The following is a 20,347-nucleotide window of genomic DNA, read 5'->3' as shown; positions in this document are numbered from 1 at the left end:
GCCAGTTCACAGAAATCCTGGCTCAGATGTTAGCTCTAGAAGCCTTTCGTGACCCTACTAGGCATTCCTCCCTTATTTGCCTTCATAGCACTTGGTATCTTCAGTACACCTTGCCAAATTTTGCTATAAAATGCTGATTATCCGTATGTCTTCCTCTAGACTAAGCTCCAGGGTAGAGATCTGCCTTATTCATCTTTGTATCTACAGGTCTGAGCTTGCTGCCCAGCTCGAAGTAAATGCTTAATCGTGTTAAATGAAGTGAATGAGTGGAACCCATTGCATGTGCCTGATTGAAGAGGAACTCAGGAAATTACTTAATTCATTTACGTGTTGTGAAATTAAAACAAATATTAAATGAGGGCTACTATGTTTGCAACACAAATGGAATATAAACCTACTGTGTTCTTAGCACATGAAGCCTCTATACTTTAAAATCCAGTTGAGACAAGTAGTATGCTCAGGAAAGAGTTAAATACAAAGCAAGTTAGTTTACTTTTAAGCACCAAGATTGGGAATTCAGACAGAGAAGCTGACAGTGACCTCTCTGGTAGCCAGAGAGGGCTTCCTAAGGAGATGTGACTCAGGCAGGACTAAGGAAGTCCTCAATGCACTATTCAGAAGAGGAATAACAGGAACAATGGCAAGTTGGGGACAGAGTTGGAGGTAAATTCTTAGGCCAGGTAGGGGATAAGGGAGGTAAAAAGGGGTGGGGGGCATGAAGGGAAAGCATAGATGGTAAGTTTCTCCAGGTAATGGAAGGTCTTAACAATCTGAACAGCCTGAGCTGAAGGCAGTGGGAATTGTGGGTCTTCTGAAGGTTTCTAAGCGTGTCTCTATGTGGGAGGTGGAATGGATTGAAAGCGATTCTTTCAGGGAGGCACGTCTCCTGATAAAGATTAACTATAAAACAGGCTGCATCAGGAGGTATTTAAAAAACTTAAAAATAAAATGCCTCCTTGAAGTCAGGCACCATGCTAGGGTGCCAGTGAACCCACAATGAAGAGGGCAGAGTCTCTGCCTTTGAGGTACTGCAGCCTAGTGGGAGAGCCACTCATCCTGGAAGTGTCCTAAAGGAGGTTGTCCTAAAGGTAGTGGGACTCTGGCAAGGATGGAGCCTTCCAACCCTGAGATTCCCTGTGGATAAGAGCCTAGCCTGGCCAGAGAAAGGGAAATGGTAATGAATGCTTATATACAAGTGTTTTTTTGGTCTTTAGTTTTTGTGCTGAGGAATATCCACCCTCTGTTGCCAATCTTCTTCTATTTTGTATGTGAGCTGCCACTGACAGATGAGTGGTGTAGGTCCATGCCTGGGAACCAAACCTGGGCCGCTGACGCAGAGCATGCTGAACTTAACCACTATGCCATCAGGGCTGGCCCCAAGAGATTTTTAAAAGTGGAAATAACAAGTCCTAGATTTAGTGGCTGAGCCTCAAATTCAAAATATGCATTAATCAGACCTCTATGAACAGTAGCACAAACAATCTCATATGAAGTTGGGATGAAAGAAATGAAGGAGGACCACTCAAAAATGTAAAGTTTTAATCATAGGAAACTGGGAGAATGAACTAGAAGAGTGGAAGACAAGGGAAATGATGAGTTAAGTTCAAAATATAGTAAGTCTAAGGTAATGGGAGAACATCTAAAAAGAAATAGCCAATAGGCTGGAGGAGACACTTAGAAGGGTCATTGGCCAGGAGGCAGCTGATGGAGCCATGAGAACAAATGAGCTTTCTGAGAGAAAAGCAGATTAGATTTCCTGGGAGCTCCAGAGTTAGAAGGCAGGTGGAGGAGGAAAGGACTTGGGGATGACACACATAAGAAATGTCACCTCAATTGCACTCAAGGCCCACCTACCCATGGATTCTGTCTCTGAGAGAAGCACTGAAGGACTATTTAGGGCAGCTATTATGATGCCACCCTCAAAAGGCTGATGTCTTTCAAGCATCTCAACACTGCTCATATGGTGCTACTCAACATTCAGTCTACAAATATATTGTTTTCTGTGTGCCAGATACTGTTCTAGGCACTAGAGATACAGTAGTGAACAAAATGGACTACACTCTCTCATGGTGCTTATATTCCAGTAGATAGCCAAGATAAAAAAGCAAAATATATAGAATGAGAGGTGGTAATAAGTACTAAGAAATCAAATAAGGCCAGAAAGGAGATGGAGCATGGGGACTATCAGGAGTGGTGTTGCAATCTTAGAAAGGTGGCCAGGGAAAGTTCATGAAGGAGGTGAGAGGTTTGTGAACATCTAAAGGTGGTGAAGAACATTCTAACGGAATGGCAAGGACAATGGCCCTGAGCTGAAGTATGCTTGGAGTGTTCGAAGAGCAGCAGGATGCCAGTGTGGCTGGAGTGCAGTAATTGAGTAGGAGAGGACGTGAGGTCAGAGAGGTAGTAGTGGGGATGGGAGCAAAGGGGAGAGGGACACCATATAGGACTTTTAGGCCACTGTAAGGACTTTAGCTTTTACCATGAGTGAGATGTTGTGGAAGAGACTGGCTAACTATTTACCAAACCGTTTCTTCTTCATCCTGTGAATGCAGCTAGACTACCTTTCCCAGCTTCCCTTGTAGTGTGGACATGTGATTGAGCTCTGGCCAAAAGAAGAGGGGCAGAAATCATGTCCACTACTTCCAGCACTGGCCATACAAACCTGTCGTGTGTGATTCTCCAAGCTCTTTCTCTGTCTGTGGCAACCCTAGAAACCATGTAGTGCAGATGGCAGAGTCACAACATGCAAGGAGCCCAGTTTCCTGTTAAAGAGCCACTCACTGAACAGGCACACCCTTTTTGGACTTTCTGTGAGAAATAAATTTCTATTAGTTATTTTATGCCTTTGATATACTGGGTTTATCTCTTACAGAGCCAGCATTACCCTTATACAGACGGGAAGCCATTGGAAGATTTTGAGCAGAGAAGTGACATGAGCTAAGCCTTTAAAAGGTCATATTAGACTGAAGAGGGCAAGGTTAGAAACAGGGAACCCACTTAGGAGGCTTTTGCAACAATCCAGGTGATGATGATGATGGCTTGGTCCAGGGTGGTAGCAGTGGAAATAGTGAGAAGTGTCAGATTCTGAATATAGTTTGAAAGTAGTTTAAAAGGATTGCCTAGGGCTGGCCTGGTGGTGCAGCGGTTAAGTTCGCACGTTCCGCTTCTCGGCAGCCTGGCGTTTGCCGGTTCGGATCCCAGGGGTGGACATGGCACTGCTTGGCACACCATGCTGTGGTAGGCATCCCACATATAAAGTAGAGGAAGATGGGCACCGATGTTAGCTCAGGGCCAGGCTTCCTCAGTAAAAAAGAGGAGGATTGGCAGCAGTTAGCTCAGGGCTTAATCTTCCTCAAAAAACCCCAAAAAACAAGGATTTCCTGATGTGTTCGTAATGGAGTGGAGAGAACAAGAGGAGTCAAGGGTGACTCCAAGCTTTTGAGCAACTAGAAGATTGGAGCTGCCATTTATTAGGATGGAGAAGACTTTGGGGGGAGCAAATTTTGGAAGATAATATTGAGATATTGGTTTTGGACATGTTGAGATGCCTCTTAGACATTCAAATGGAGACGCTAAGTAGGCAGTTGGATATGTATCTGTGCAGTTTGCAGTGGTCTGGACTAGAGATATAAATCTGGGAGTAATTGGTATATATGTGATATGAAAGCCATGGGTTTTGATTAGAAGAGACCCAAGGACTGAGTCCTGGAAATTTCTAGTGTTCAAAGATGGTAGAGTATTATTGATGAGAAAGAATCAGCAAAGGAAATGAGAAGAAAAGCTAGTGAAGGAGGAGGAAAACCAAGAGAGTGTAGTGTTCTAGAAGCCAAGTGAAGAAAGTGTTTCACAAGGAAAGAAGTAATCATGTATGTCACATGCTGCCATCGGTGAGATGAGGACTGATGGGCCATTGGTTTTAGTAATGTGGGGATCACGTTTGGTGGGGTAGCGGGTACGAAAACCTACTGGAGGGGTTTGAGAGAGAATGGGAAGCAAGAAATTGGAAACCTTTGGGGCCGGCCAGGTGGCACAGCGGCTTAGTTTGCACATTCTGCTTCAGCAGCCCAGGGTTCGCTGGTTTGGATCCCAGGTGTGGACATGGCATCACTTGTCAAGCCATGTTGTGGCAGGCATCCCACATACAAAGTAGAAGAAGGTAGGCATGGATGTTAGCTCAGGGCTAGTCTTCTTCAGCAAAAGGAGGAGGATTGGCAAGCAGATGTTAGCTCAGGGCTAATCTTCCTCAAAAATAATAAAGAAAAAAAGAAATTGGAAATCCTTTCAAGGAGTTTAAAGGGGTAGAGAAAAAATGTAACAGAGGGGCCAGAGGGGCCAAGAGAGGTTTCATTTTGTTCTATTTTTAAGTGGAAGAAATAATAGTATGTTTAGAAGAAATACCAGCTTGTTTATTACTGGTGGGCAGGATCTAGGGGTGAGGGTCAAATTGATGATGTAGGAAAAAGAAGGGAATGGTGCTAAAGCAATGTCCTTGAGTAGGTGAGATGGGATGAGATCCAGTATCAAAGGAGGAGAGCTGAACTTTGCTTAGAGTGGAGACAGTCTTCCATAGTAAAAAGGAGAGAAACTAGGTCTATGGGTCTGGTTCTAGGTAAGTGGTAGACATGGTGGTGAGAGCTTGGCATTCTCTTTCGATTGCTACTATGTTCTCAGTGAAATGGGAAGCTGGGTCATCAGGAGGCATTGGGGGTTTGAGGAGAGAGAAGGTGTGAAATAGCCATTCAGCAGAGAGCAGATGAGGGGAATACAGTGTGATCTCCAGGCAATATTAAGGACCCTCTTGAGGCTTATGACTACGACTTCGAGGTGAGACTGGTTAGTACACCATGTGATTTTCTTTAGGCAATGGTGCAGGCATGGAGTTGGTGGAGAGCTGGACTTAGCCAAGTGAATAAAGTGGAAGAGACACACAGGTGTTGAGGTGCATGTAAGAGAGTGATAATAATAATGATTCATCACGTAATCTTGTGGGGGGAGCAGGGGAGCGAGGATGTGAGGAGAGTGAAGGACAGTGAAAACCCAGGAGCAGCAACAGATTGTAGGATTGGGAGGGTCAGAGGATTATTGGACTTGGCGGGAAAGATAGGAGGTGGGATAGCTGGAGAGTGGATAAAGGGGTGGTATGCAGTTATTGATGAGAAACTCTCAGGTAAAATCAGGCTAGTCAGTGGCTGAGGAGGGTGGAGGACAGGATCGCTGTTCAAGGAACGGTGACCAGACTATGGGAATGAATCTTACCAAGATTCATCGATGTAGCTATTGAAATCACCAAGAATTAGGACATAAGTCATCCTTGGAAAGAGTGATGATGATCTAGGAGCTCACTTTGTAGCCCTCCAATCGTTTCAGTCTGAAAACCACTTCAACGAAGAAAAATACCCTCCTAGGATATCGTTTTTTTTTTTTAGGATTTTTTTTTTTTAGGAAGATTAGCCCTGAGCTAACTACTGCCAATCTTCCTCTTTTTGCTGAGGAAGACTGGTCCTGAGCTAACATCTGTGTCTATCTTCCTCCACTTTATACATGGGACGCCTGCCACAGCATGGCTTGCCAAGCGGTGCCATGTCCCACACCCAGGCTCCGAACCGGCGAACCCCAGGCTGCCGAAGCAGAACGTGCGAACTTAACTGCTGCGCCACCAGGCCAGCCCAGGATATCTTAAATCAAAGCAGGACATCTAAAAAACCTTTCCACTTGGAAGGTTGGACAGGTTTTCTGAAGTACTCATAGTCTGGTTTATTGAATGTGAAATATTGTGCATTTTAAATAGAGGCCAGTCTATGGGCCATCTGAGAGAGACTCTCTTGATCGATGATTTGTGAACCTCTCATTTTATCTATTCTTTGAGCCTGAAATCTCTGATTCACCTATGCTTTGAGCCTGTATCTCCTTTTTGGAATTGCTAATTTAATAAACACTATAACAAGGTGTGTCGACATTTCAGTGGGGTGTCATATGCAAAAGAAATTAAGCCAGTGTTTGTAGGACTCAGACATGAGCAAACTTAGAAAGTGTGAACACAAAAGAGAAATTTCCCTACCTCACACACCTTGTCTTACTACCTCCTGCAGGAGCCTTTCTGCAGCCTCAACCCCAAACCTCCATTTGGAACACCAGGGCCAGACTAGCAAGTCTAAGTTAGGGAATGGGCTAAGGAAGAAGGCCAAAGCTTGAATCAGAAAAGAGGGACTCACAAGAAAAACCAGCAGAAAGGGAAATTTAGGGAGAAGCCCTTGGCTGGAATTCATTTCTGATTCCTCATACTTGTCCAGAGCAGTCTGAGCACAGAAGAAAACGTATTTCTTTTTTGGAATATGGCCTTACTTTCAAGTTTTAAACTAGATAAATAGAAGCTCCATGAGGCATCTCTCAGTGGTGTATTTCTTCTCTTGTCCTCTTCAGCTTCTCTCCCAAGTCTCTTTTGTTTCCTTCCGTTACCACCTCTCTGTATCTCCCCTCTTCTCTGACTTCTTCCTTCCACCTTCCTCTTCACCTCCATTTTGTTCTTTTTTAGTTCTCTCTGGCCCTGCTTCCTTCTCCCTTCTCTCCATCTCTTGGTCCTGGCCATCCTGAGAGCATGTCTTCTTGTGTCTGCCTGGCGGTGGAATGGAGACAAGGCGTGGTGATGTTTGCGGTGGTGAGGATGTGCAGTTACGGATTGGAATAACGCTGGAATAATGCTTCTCATCTTGGATCCATCCTCCCAAATGGTTCTCCAAGGAAAGGCTATGCTATAGATGTGAGAGGATTCTAGTTTTCCTGTAGTTGCAGCTTTCTCCTCCCCTCCATCCAGAGAGACCCCTCGGAAAGATGAATGCTGCACAGTGGCGTTGGCGAGGGCTGCATAGATTCTCCCAAGTGTGAAAGGGTGGTTCAAATAGAATTTCCTGTTGGTATAAGAGAGAAAAATGCTCAATAGGATATAGCTTGCCTAAAAAGCTCTTTCGTGCATACCCACATACTTAAATTATTTTTAAATTGTCAACTATTAATAACAGATATTTTTTAAGAGTTCGTGGCTTATTGATAATATTTTACTTTAGAAAATATAAACCACTCCTACCTTCTTTAGGAATCTATCTCTGATCAGACAGAGGCACATAGGAAGTACTTAATGAATGTTTGCTAAATGAATACATGGATGGGTGGATGAGCCGTGGAGCATGGAGAGATAAGGGCTAGGACCCAGAGAAGTCAGACTCCCACCCCACCCCTCCCAGCCTAGCTCCCTCTTACTATCTGCAGCAGAAGGTTGGGGCTCCCCCAGAACTCTGGAAAGGAAAAGGGAGAGCCAACTCCCTACCTCTTCAGAGGAGGAGCCCACGGGAACTCAGTGCCTCACGCCTCCCACCCAGCAGGGAGAAAGCAGCTCTAGTGACAACAGTGTCATCCTGGTCTCTATCCATTCAGAGCCACTTGCAGGAACTCCCAGGGGCCTCTGCGGGCTCTGGAGGTGCCACACTTAGGGTTTCACTCAGCCCAGTTGGAGGTAGAGAAGAACAGGGCAAGAAAAAAGAGGGCTGAGGTGGCTGTGGCTGGCACCCCCACTCCCACCCCACAGCCTCCTGGAATCACCCCCGGACCCTAGGACCTGAACCTAGGTGAGAATTCCAGACCTGTCCCATGAAGGCAGCCGGATTAATCCCATGACTGTACCTATGAGTAGGGTCAGCTGTGGCCTCGTGCAGGCTGCCAGAGTGCTGAGGAGTGAGAGGGGCTGTGGTCCAGAGGGGTTCTCTCGTTCCCACTCTCCATAGGTGAGCGAATCCCTCCAACTGAGGTCGCGGGTGCAGGGGATGCAGTCTTCACTGGGAGTATCTTTCTCTACGTCAGAAAGGGAACGAATTTGTTTGTACTTTAATTCACAGAGCATGCTCACAGATTACGGCCAACATTTGAGGGGTGCTTAGTATGGGCCAGGCACTGTTCCAAACAATTACATGCATTAATGCTCTTTTAATCTTCACAACAACCCAGAGAGGTCAGCACTGCCATAGTCCCTATTTTACGGATGAGGAATCTGAGGCCTAGCAGCCAGTCAGCTGCCAGAATTCTCCCTCTTTTGGAGGTTAAGTAACCTGCCCACAGTCATATAATGAGGAGGCAGAGCCAGGATTCAAAGTCAGGCAGCCCAGCTCCAGAGCCCAAGTTTTTACCACTACATCATGTGAACAAAGCTGTGCCAGCAAAAGGAGAGAACCTACATGGCTTGGAGAGGTTAACTGAGTGAATTTCCCCAGGAGATTCAGTTAACTGAACTGGCAATGGCCTTGAACCCAGATGGCCTTAAGTCAGAGCCTGTTCTTGGTCCACTTGGCTTCAGCTACTCGAAGGGTGGCTCACAGCCCAGCAGCTTTGACATCACCTGGGAGCATGTTAGAAATGCAGTTTCAGGTCCACCCAGACCCACTGGATCAGAATCTGCATTTTAACAAGATTCCCAGGGGACTGTCTGCACGTTAAAGTTTGGGAAGCACGGCAATAGGCCACACCACTCATCGATGGGGAGTTGAAAGGGTTCAGCCACACAGGTAAGATTTGAGATGCTGGATTTTCCAAATGTAGCTCTCTCTCTCAATTTTCATTCAAAAGTTCCAAGAGGCTGGGGTGTGACTGTCCCTCCAAACTAAGAGCAGACTACTGAGCCCAGAGAGAAAAGAGAGCTTTCCTCAGCTCTGAGGAAAGAGAAGTGTCCTGAGGACATCCCAGGATGATCAACTGAAATCAGTCTAGGGACGTCTTGGGAGCGGTAGTTTCCATGACATCAGATATCCTCAAGCTGTTCTCTCAAGTCCCAGAAATAAGTTTGACATATTCTTTCTTTCTGTTTTCCTCAACTCTAACCTCATAGGGTATGGTCTATGTGTTTGTGTGTTTATGTGTGTGTGTATTTGAATGTATGTGCAAAACCAGAAACGAATCACCATTGTATTATGGGTCATATAACATGAGACAGCATTCATAGATTTGGAGAAGATCTGAGCCAGCGTCAGCTCTCCTCACCATTTAGAGCAGGGGCTGTGAACTGGCAGCTTCCTGGCTTAATTTGGTCTGCAGTTATGTTTAGTTTGCCCACCAAGTATTGGCCTATATTGTGCTTTAAATTTTTTGAGGGGGGGAAGAGTAACCCTGAGCTAACTACTGCCAGTCCTCCTCTTTTTGCTGAGGAAGGCGGCCCTGAGCTAACATCCGTGCCCACCTTCCTCTACTTTATACGTGGGACGCCTACCACAGCATGGCGTGCCAAGCGGTGCCATGTCCGCACCTGGGATCTGAACCGGTGAACCCAGGGCCACCGAGAAGCGGACTGTGCGCACTTAACCGCTGCACCACCAGACCGGCCCCTGTGCTTTAATTTTTTATGGGGTGGGGAATATGTCACATAAAAGCCCAGATTTTTGGCTTCTCTTGAAAAATCAGAGTATCTGGCAAAACCAGACCTGTGTTCTAGGATGGCAAAAATTAACTGAAGCCTTAATTGAAACCTTCATTTCTAGTTGCCACTGTCCCCACCACTCCCTATTGTCTCCTCAATGTTGAAACCAAGTGTCAGCCAAGCTATCCTTTTGCTTATAATAGAATTGAGAGAAAAGTTAACCACTTCTTATATCCATGTCACCTAGACTCTTTACCCATTTATTCTACCTGCAGACGCTTGAGTTTATAATCCCTGGAATAGATGAAAGTTGGCAGAGGTCCCCTGGGATCTACAGATTTCTCTAAATTTCTAAATATAACATGATATTCTGGCTGCCTCCTGAGCCAATTTGGAGGAATAATTTATTAGTGGTGTGGTGCACAGATATTAATTGAGCTCTTGTTGTATTCCCAGCCCTGCTGCTGTCGATAATTCAGAGGAATGAAAAAAATTTAGCATTGCTTGAGGAAACAAGACTGAAACCTACAAAATAACTCAGGAATAATATAAGAGAGGTTATAACCAAGGAAAGGTTCGTCTGGGCAGGAAGGTGTTGTGAGGTGTATCTGGAATGATAGGACTTGGCGTCGAGCATTGTCAGAAGGGAGCAGATGGGGATGAATGAGGCATGTCCCCCATAGCTAACGTTAGGCTAGAGGAGAAGATTTGGACTGGAGAAGAAGATGAGGCAGAAAGCTCCTATTTGAGGAGGAGTGGGTGATTAGGTGAGATGGGTAAGATGGAAGAAGTTTATGCAGGGTCATGCATGCCAAAATAAGTGGATTTGGGGTAAACCAGAACCTGGAAATAAATAGGGAGTGGCTGCTATTTCCAGAATGTGTCATGCTCTCTCCCAGAGATTCTCCTCCTAGAATGCCCTGCCTCATCCACTTCGCCCATACCACTGTACTGTCCTCTAAGACTCAGCTCAGCTATGTCCCAGGCCTTCCAGTACAGCTTCCCTGGTGGAGCCAGGGACCCCGTCTTTATGCTCCTGTGGCACCCCAGGCATGAGCTTTGAATGTTGCCTGGAAAGAGAGGTTTTGTAATTTTGGAGTTTACCCATTTGACTCCACCAAAAGATAAACCCCTTGAAGGAGGTACTGTGTCTTTCTTCACTGGAACTCCAAAGCCTTCAACAGTGTCTGGCACTTACCAAGTGCTCGATGCATGGTTTTGAATGAATAAATGAATGAATGAACTAGCAGAAGATTACTGCAGTAGACCAGGCATGAGGTGATAAGGTGGACTAGGGTAGCATCTGTGGGAGTAGAAATGAAGCAGAGAATATAAGAAACATTTCAAAGAAAGAAATCGGTAGGATTTGGTGCCAAATTGACTACGTGGCCAAAGGGCCTAGAGGAACTCAAACTAAGGTACAGAAGGATGATGGTGATCCTGACAGCACCAGGAAAGTTGGGTGTGGACCTGGAGGGGATCTTATTCCTACAACTGCAGAGCAGAAAGTTCTCCGAGACGTGGGTGCCCCGTGCCCTCCGTTACCTGAGCTATCCTTTTTGGTGTCCGTCTTTTTGCTGCTCCTGGAACTCCAGCCATTTCAGGATCAAGGAAATGAAGATCAAAAGGAAAAGAATAGAACATGAAATTCTCATTTCAAGTCTTGTTTCTAGTTATACTTTTCTTGATGTGAAAGCTTTAGGGGTAGATATAAATATGAAAAAGGCCAGCTGTGGCTATACTGAGTGGGTGTGATGCATATTAAAGTGGCAGAAGACAGAATAAGGAAGGGGGAGGTGGGATGTGGTGGGGCGGTGGGGAGCAGAACCCACGCTGCTGATTTTGCTGAGGAGGAGTGGATGCGACTCCATCTGTTCAGTCCTGTGTCTCAGCCATTTGTTTTATTTGCTGTAAGTTGCATGTTGTTGCCAATGTGCAAAACCTGGTGTAATTGAAACCAGACTAGAACCTGCCTGAATGAGGAGAAAAATCCTCACTCAAGGCTTTGTTCTGGGAAATTAAAGAGAATAAACTAAATGTCTGCACTAAGCAATTATTGAGGTAACAGTGAAGCAAAAATTCATTTTCCCCTATTTCTTGCATCTCTCTGATCCGTTTTGTACGTGACAGCCCAGATTAGGCTGCCATAGCTTCCTGGCTGGTCTCTCCACACCTACTCTCCCTCTCTTCAAATAGACTGTCACTGCAACAGCCAGCATGACCTTTTCAAAATGTAAATTGGATCACTTCCCTGTTTAAAATGCTGCTAAGGATCCCATTACATTTGAAGTCTAAATTCATTCACGTGGCTTCCCAGGCCCTGCCTGGCTCGGCACCTCCCCACTTCTACTTATGTCCTTCCACCTCCACCCCTCTTCCCCATTGGCCTTCCTTCCCTTTCTCTAAATGCACCAAGCTTCTTCCTCAGGATGAAGCTTCAGTCTTATGTGTTCCCTTAGCCTGCACAGCTTTTTCTACCCTTTATCTGGCTTCTCCTTCAAGTCTTAGTCTCCTCTGACCTTGTGGAAATATTAAAAGCTGTCTGTGCCAGAGATTGCCAATAGGCCCCCAGTATCCCTTTCTCCCTTCTCTCTTGGGGGCAGAGCATCTGACTCTGTGTTGGCACATGGCTATGCAGACTAGAGAATGCATTCCCCATCCTCCTTTGCAGCTGAGTGTGGCCAGGTGACTGAATTGTGGCCAGTGAATATAAACAGAAGCTGGCCTTCAAACAGTAATAAAAACACCTGTGATTTAACATTTTGAGACAGTTAAAAAGTTGCTTCAATATATCTTGCTATATTAGAGTCCAGCACTGTCTAACTCAGCAACGTGACATCTAACCCAGAAATTTCTTAATTGCGGATTTCTTTATGATATACAGATTGATGACCCTAGTATAAATTCTTTAATAGTAGGCAACTGACAAGTCTTTTTCTTGTGTTAATACTTGTCTATTTCCAGCCCAAGTTAGCGTTAATAATACAAGGTAATATTTATTGAGAGTTTACTTACATCTGCTTCTACGTCTGCTGAGGAGCACGTCAAGCACTTAACGCGTATGCGCTCATTTGATCCTGAGAATATCTGCATGAGCTTGGCACTATCACAATTTCCATTTTACAGATCTGAAAACTGAGGCCCAGAAGAGCAATGTGCCCAAGAGCTCATGGTTGCAGCAGTGCAATCTCTCTACTACGAGAGATTGCCTCCTCTGAGCAATACTGGTTTTCAGTTTTTCACCAGCACTCAGAAAGAAACCTTTCTTTTTTTTTGTTCTGTCTGAGTGACAAAAATCTCCTTCTCTCTGACACCTCCTTTTTCTCTTCTGGTGACATTTACTAATTTATTTCTGTTCTCCCTTTTCTTACTCTACAAATCAGGTTCATGAGGACCCTGGTTCCCACTTTATCCTTGCTCTCTGTGCGTGGTGCCCCATGGTCTAAGTGCTCTCAGCTCCTATGTCATACCACCAGTCTTAAGACTCAACCCTAAGGCATCTGTACATACGGGGACACTTCCTCAGGCATGGAGAAGCTGGGCCTGCACAATGGAGCTTTTTAAGAAAATGACCACAGAAGCTCCATAAAGTCTAAGCAGAGGCCAGGTAAGTAGGTAAAGGAACCCAATGGGTAGACGCTGTTTTAAACAACGTTTTGGTTATTTCTTTGTAGGGTTAGGTACTGGATTAGGAATTAAGTTTTACTCTTCTACCTGTGTTACCAACTTACTATTTCATTTTTTATAAAATTCCTCTTCTGGAGTCAAGCCTACCATGCTTGCTGTGTAGAGAAGGAAAATAAGGCACAGAGAACTGAGAAAACGTTGTCTGAGTCAAAGATAAAGACTAGATACTGAGTGGCAGTGTTTCATGCCCCTCCCTGTGTTCAGTAACCAAGTCACTTGGTTTCTGGATCTCACGGCCCAGACTATCGGGGCTGTAGGAAGACATGTCAGGCTGGCCTGATTTAAGTCTTGTACCTGAACTGGTTGTGCTGGTGCAAGTCGGCAAAAATCTGAGAGAGGGCCTCACTCTCTCCCTTGGCCATCAGCTGCATGAGGCTGTCACTGGGCTGGGGGGCTTGGAGTTTCTTCTGTACTAACTGGATGGAGAAAAAAAGCAAAACCAGGTGGTTAAGGCTTTAGGGTCTCTGCATTTTCCTAATATCATGGTCCAGACCCTAAAATGTTGGAACTCATACTGTTCCATTGGGCAGCCATGCCAGCTGCTCAGAGAGGCCATTCTGAGGTGTATCTGTTTGTTGATATTCCCTGTATCGCTATAAATATCCTTTGGTGCCTAAGGATAATATCATCGTTGAATACTTTAAGTATAATTTAGTAGATAAACTATTCTTATTAACATACCTTAATATGTTATTGAATATCCCATTAATGTAAACTTTAATAAAGCTTATGCTACTTGGTTTTATATTTAAATGTAGGGGGATCAAATATTTGTTGTAGGAATTTAATGAATATTTAAAAAATTAATTCCTATAAGAAAAATCCTATACTGAGCTGCTTTTCCTGCCTGGTAAAACTGCTTTCTTTCCCGTTGCCTGGGATACCCTGAAGTGCTCCAGTTGGGCATGCTGCTCATATTCATCCATCCATCCATTTATTCAATATTTATTGAATGTCAACTATGTGCCAGGCACTGGGAATAGCAGTGAAAAGATAGATAAAAATCCTTGCCTTCATGAAGTTTATGTTGTCAGGCTTGTATTCATCACACACTAAGGCCTGGGGCAAAAAGGCCCAGGTGGCTTCACTGATGAATTCTATGAAATATCTAGAGAAGTAGTAATACCAATTCTTCACAGACTCGGAAAATAGAGGAGGAAGGAATACTTCCCACATTATTCTATAAGGCTATTATTATCCTGATACCAAAGCCAGGATATCACAAGAAGACTACACACCAATATCTTGCACGAATATAGATGCAAAAATCCTTAACAAAATGCTAGCAAACTGAATCCAGGAACATTGAAAAACGATTATGCACACCAGAACCAAGTGGAATTTGTTGCAGGAACACATGGTTGGTTTAACATCTAAAGATCAATTAACGCAGTATCCTATATTAATAGAACAAAGGGCAAACCACATGATCATCTCAATAGATGCGGAAAAAGCATTTGACAAATTCAATATCCATTCATGATAAAAACTCTCAATAAACAAAGAATAGAAGAGAACTTCCTCAGCCTGATAAAGGGCATCTGCAACAATCCACAGTGAGCGTTATACTTAGTGAAAGACAATGTTTTCCCCTAAGATGGAGAACAAGGCAAAGATGTCTGCTTTTGCTACTTATATTAAACATTGTACTGAAGATTCCAGCTAATGCAATAAGGCAATAAACAAATGGATCCAGATTTCAAATGAAGTAAACTGTCTTTATTTACAGATAACATGTATCTATGTAAGTATGCATGTATGTAGAGAATCCCAAGGAATCTACAAAAACTACCACAACTAATGAACAAGATTAATATACAAAAATCAATTTTATTTCTCTATACTTTCAATGAGTGATGCAAAAATTAAATTAAGAAAACACAATTCCTGGGGCTGGCCCCGTGGCTGAGTGGTTAAGTTCACGCGCTCCGCTTCGGCAGCCCAGGGTTTTGCTGGTTTGAATCCTGGGTGCAGACACAGCACCACTCATCAAGCCATGCTGAGGCGGCGTCCCACATACCACAACTAGAAGGACCCACAACTAAAAGTATACAACTATGTACCAGGGGGCTTTGGGGAGAAAAAGGAAAAATAGAATCTTTAAAAAAAAAAAAAGAAAGAAAACACGATTCCAGCCACCATACTATCAACAAGAATCAAATAGGAATAAATTTAACAAAAGAAGTGCAGAACTTGTGTACTGAAAGCTACAAAACATCGCTGAGAGAAATTAAAGAAGATCAAAATAAATGGAAAGACATTCCATATACATGTATTGGAAGACTTGATATTGTCAAGATGGCCATTCTTGCCAACTTGATGTATAAATTCAACATGTCCTTATCAAAATTACAGCAAGCTTTTTTGTAGAAATTAACATTATGTGGAAATGCAAAGGATGTAGAATAGCCAAATCAATTTGAAAAAACCGAAAACAAAATTGGAAGACTTACATCACTTAATTTCAAAACTTACTATAAAGCTACATTAATCAAGACATTGTGGTATTGGCACAAGAATAGGCATACAGATCAATGGAACCGAATTGAGAGTCCAGAAATAAATCTTTACATTTATGGTCAATTGATTTTGGGCAAAGGTGCCAAGACAATTCAATGGGGAAAGGATAGTCTTTTCAAAAAATAGTGCTAGGACAATTGTATATCCACATGCCAAAAAAAAAAAAGGTCCTTAGACCCTTATCTCACATCATACACAAATATTAACTCAAAATGGATCATATACCTAGACGTCAGAGCTAAATCTATAAATTTAGGACATTAGGATTTTATTAGGATAAAATCTTTGTGACTTTGGGTTGAACAAAGAGTTCTTAGATATAACACCAAAAGCCTGATCCATAGAAGAAAAAAATGATAAATTGTACTTCATCAAAATTCAAAATTTTGCTCCTCAAAAGACACTATTAAGAAAATGAAAAAATTCATAGACTGAGAGAAAACATTTGCAAATCATATATCTGATAAAGGACTTGTATCCAGAATACACAAAGAACTCTTACAATTCAATAAGAAGACAAAACTCAATTTTAAAATAGGCAAAAGATTTCAATAGATGTTTCACCAAAGAAGATAGATACATGACTAATAAGCCCATGAAAAGTTGCTCAACATCATTAGTCATTCAAGAAATCCAAATTAAAAACACTACACATCCACTAGAATGGCTTTAATAAAAAAGACAGTACCAGTGTTGGTGAGGATGTGGAGAAACTGAAGCCCGTGTGCATTACTGGTGGGAATGTAAATAGTGCAGCCACTTTGGAAAACTATTTGCCAGTTTAAACATAAACTTACCAGATGACCCAGTGATTTCATTTCTTGGAATCTACCCAAGACAAAGGAAAACACGTGTCTATACAAAAACTTGTACACAAATGTTCATAGCAGCATTATTCATAATAGCCAAAAACTGGAAATAATCCAAATATCGATCAACTGGTGAATGAATAAACAAAATGTGGTATATTTATACAATGAAATACTAATCAGCAATTAAAAGGAATGAATTATTGATAATCTGTGACTCTGCCATAGAGTGGCCCCATGCTATGATATGGATGAACCTGAAAAACATTATGCTACGTGAAAGAAGCTAGACACAAAAGACTATATATTGTAGGGTTCCATTTATATGAAATGTCTCAGAAATATGAATAGAGACTGCAAACAGATCAATGGTTGCCTAGGGAAGGAAGTAGGAACAGAGAATGACTGCAAATGGGCACGAAGGAATTTTTTAGGGTGATGGAAATGTTCTAAAACTGGATGGTGGTGATGGTTGCACAACTCTCTACATTTACTGGCAGTGTTGAACTGTACGCTTACAATGGGTGAATTTTATGCTTGAACCTTACACCTCAATAAAACTGATTAGAAAAGGCCTAAGGCAGGAATTGCCTTCACGGGGTGCTCACATACCAGCTCGCCCAAGCTCTACAGCTCAGCTCTGGCCTTGGCTGGAAGCAGCAATGGTGCCCACTTACCTTAGAGTCTCCTGAGGGGCTGCAGCTGTTCTTGGGTACCAGGCAGTGAGAGACAAGAATCCTAGGGTCTTTGGTGGTGATGGACAGGCCCGTCTGCAGAATTTGAACCAGTCGGATCCAGAAGTGGAAGACAGTCCCGGGATGATCAGGGTGGAGCCTTAGGTAGTAGATCTTCTCGGCGACTGTCCTCAACTGCAGGATGCGCTGAGGGCGATCGCAGATCTGGAGCTCCACAAACTTCAGCGGGAGAATCCTGAAGGCACAAGGGAAGACACACATTAACAACCCCAGTGCTTCTGATCCGACACTATCTTCATTAAAATGAGGAGTGTCTCCTTCAGGACTGAGCCTTTTTGGGGTAGGAGAGAGAGTGCTTAGCACAGTGTTGCTCAAACTTTGAGGAGACCAGATGCACCTGGGGAGTTTGTTTAAGAGGTTGACTTCTGAAAACAATCCCAAAGATTCAGATTCAGTAGGTCTGGCCTGTGGCCCTGGGATCTCCATTTTAACCTCCACCCTGCCTGCCATGATTCTCATGCTGGTGTTCCCTGAATCCTGCTTGAGAGAGACAGCCTACAAGGAAGGTAGCTGGAATTATAGGGTTTTTCAATTTCCTTCTTGATAGCACAAAGTGAGCTGCCCTCCTCTGCCACGGAGTTGGCCCCACGGTCCAGCTTGTCCATTCATTGACCTTAATGCCTCAGTTACTCTTCCAAAAGGAGCTAAGGTTCAAGGAGCTGGCTTTGGATCTAATATCGGTCAGCGTGGGGTGAGCTATGCATGCTATAGGTACACTCAGAACATAATGGAGAGATTTAGCACTGAGGAAACGTGGAGAAATGAAGAGTTTACCTGGACTCTTGGGAATATCTAGAGATTCTTGAGATATCCTATAAGTTACTTAAGACACTGAAATATAAAAAAGGGCTGTTTCATCCCAGACAAGCATGATGTCACTATATGCTGCAGTTCTAAGCGAGATTTAGTTCCACTTATTTTACTAGTAGGAAAACTGAGGCACAGCAAGTAACTCATGACTCAAAAATTATATTTTTGACTAGAACCTGCATCTCCCAACCAGTGCTCCACCTGCCAGACCTCCTGGCTTCTTTGCCCCTTGGCCAAAGGCGGAGAGATTTCCTAAGATTCAGTGGGGCGAGTGCAGCAAGAAGGAAAGCGGGGATGTCGCCTGGCTCCTCTTTCCTGTCAACCTTATGCCTGCCTTTGCCCAACTTGGCCTTGATGCTTCCAGGGCACCTGCTGTCTAAAACAATTAATGTCCCTGCTGACGACTTCTCTGCTTTCTCCCACCCCGAGTTTAGTTACAAAGCAGCCTCCTCTCTGGGTCCACGCCTCGCCCTGCTTGTCCTTCCTTCCCATCTGCGTTGCTTACCTCTTCAGGATGATGTTTGGGACTGTAGATGGTCTGTTCCATGTCTGGCTCTGCCCCTGGTGCCATTTGACACTGGCCATGAGGAGGATGTTGGGAAGGGGCAGACAGGGCACGGAGGAGGTGACCCCAAGGGCCATGGTGTTGGAGGCTTTGTACATGTCTATCCAGTTCCTGTCCTTTTTGACCTGCAAAGCAGCCCCACAGGCACCATCTGAGCATTTGACAGAAGCAGCGGTTTTAGCCGAGAGTTTCTCAAACTCGGCCCTATTCACGTTTGGGGTTGGATAACTCTTTGTTTTCGGGGAGAGGGCTGTCCTGTGCACTGTAGGGTGTTTAGCAGCATCCTGGGCCTCTACCCACTAGATGCCAGTAATACCCGCTCCCGCCCCAAGTTGTGACAACCAAAAATGTTTCCAGACAGTCCCAGATGCCCCCTGGTGGTGGGGGCAAATCACCACTTGTTGAGAACCCCTGTTTCGGTCTATATTGGTTAAGCAAGCGTAATAGTATTTGTATTTCCTGCTACCAGCAATTGCCCACAAGAACCATAACCCAGGAGTTCCCTGACATGTGTCACATTTCCGTGAATCCTCCCCGGACTGTTTCCTGGCTTTTCTTTGAAACACTTGTCTTTTGGGCCTTCTTTGAGAGGCCCTGTTGTCTCCTGTACCTTCCCTGCACTCTAAGGTCCCTTCTAACTCCCAAGTCCTGTTTATCCTGAGTCCCCTCTGGCCTGAGGAGAGCCCAGGCAAGGAAACAAGAATGCACCTAGTGCGCGTTGTACCCAGGCCTTTGCCTCCCGTGTTCGCGTGTAACAACCTAGGCCAGTCCAGCCCCTTTCACAACAGAGGAAACTGGGATTCAGGGTGTGCAGGTCACCTGACGCGAAAGCAGTGCACTAGACTCTGAGCCCAGGTCTCTCTGGCTGCTCAGCTCCTATTCTTTCACCAAAGAGCATTTCTGTTCCGAACCCTCAAAGGGCATCTTGTTTCACTGCCTCTTTGTTCGTCTGCTTTGGCCTGACAGCCTGGGAGAGGAAGTAAATGGAGGGATTCCGATACCAAATGCTCCATGCAGAGCAGAGAACACCCGACCTCTCTCCCAGGACAGACAACAGTCTGCAGGAGAACTGTCTGGGGCTCTGCAAAGTCAAGGTCCAACGGGGGTGGCCTTGCATTCCAGGCCCATTGACTTCTCCTTGCCTCAGTTCTTACTCCACTCCAGTCCCAGAGACGGACTCTCCCGGTCACATCTTGGGAACAGGTTTAGAAGAATCAAGGAGCACCATTCGGGGCCACCCAAGGGTACCTGGACAAAGTTGCTTTCAAACACCACTGAGTCGGGAAACAGGTTGAATTCTGGAGAATGAACCATCTGGCAGAGCAGTCCCTCCTCCACACCCAGGCCCACTCCAGGGTATGGCTCCTGATCCACAGGCAAGAGGTCCCTGAGTTCTTCCCAGGCGTTCAGGGAAGGGAAGGTTGGATAGGATCTTGTGACTTTTACTGTCTTCTTCAATTTGTACCAAGTCTTTCTCTGTGGAACTGATGACATTTCCGCACAAGCTCAGGGGCCCACTGCACATTTGTCCTGGGATCTCTCTCTTCCCTCCTGGCCTTGGGCAGCTGGCCAAGGCCAGGGACCGCCAATCTGCTCACAATGATGAATGGATGACATCATGAAAAACCAGGGCAGGCCTGCAGGAAAGGGAAATGCAGAGGAACCTCCCTTTTCCTCCAGAGTGCTTTTCTGGCTTGGCTATGCCCTGACATTCCCCAGCACTTCTCGGACCTGAGGATGTAGCTCCCTCAAACCTTGCTGAGACACGCAGAAAGCAAGGATGGCAGGCTGGTGGGAAGCTCCTTCC

General features: G+C 44.6%; 1 protein-coding gene across 1 annotated transcript; it reads right to left on the bottom strand.

The window, feature by feature from the left end:
• Nucleotides 1-6,529: 6,529 nt before the first annotated feature.
• GARIN1B (golgi associated RAB2 interactor 1B) lies at nt 6,530-20,034 on the bottom strand. The gene is made up of 7 exons (XM_046670677.1): nt 19,789-20,034; nt 18,481-18,665; nt 17,088-17,340; nt 13,376-13,497; nt 10,940-10,977; nt 7,675-7,842; nt 6,530-6,905 (listed from the first exon to the last, which is right to left on the bottom strand). Exons 1-7 carry the CDS (start codon nt 20,032-20,034, stop codon nt 6,892-6,894), a joined length of 1,026 nt encoding a protein of 341 aa, XP_046526633.1. The 3' UTR covers nt 6,530-6,891.
• Between the last annotated feature and the right edge of the window lie 313 nt (nt 20,035-20,347).

The sequence above is a fragment of the Equus quagga genome, chromosome 8 (assembly GCF_021613505.1).
Source record: "Equus quagga isolate Etosha38 chromosome 8, UCLA_HA_Equagga_1.0, whole genome shotgun sequence".
Lineage (NCBI taxonomy): Eukaryota > Metazoa > Chordata > Mammalia > Perissodactyla > Equidae > Equus > Equus quagga.
This window is presented reverse-complemented; position numbering and strand designations above follow the sequence as displayed.

Excerpts from the sequence above, each read along its gene's own strand:
- GARIN1B (XM_046670677.1), bottom strand. The coding sequence starts at position 20,034 with ATGTCATCAGTTCCACAGAGAAAGACTTGGTACAAATTGAAGAAGACA. Across the intron at positions 13,498-17,087 it reads GCCCCTCAGGAGACTCTAAG|TTAGTACAGAAGAAACTCCA; the intron begins GTAAGTGGGCAC and ends TTCTCCATCCAG. Across the intron at positions 7,843-10,939 it reads CACCAAAAAGGATAGCTCAG|AGAAAGATACTCCCAGTGAA; the intron begins GTAACGGAGGGC and ends TTTCTGACGTAG.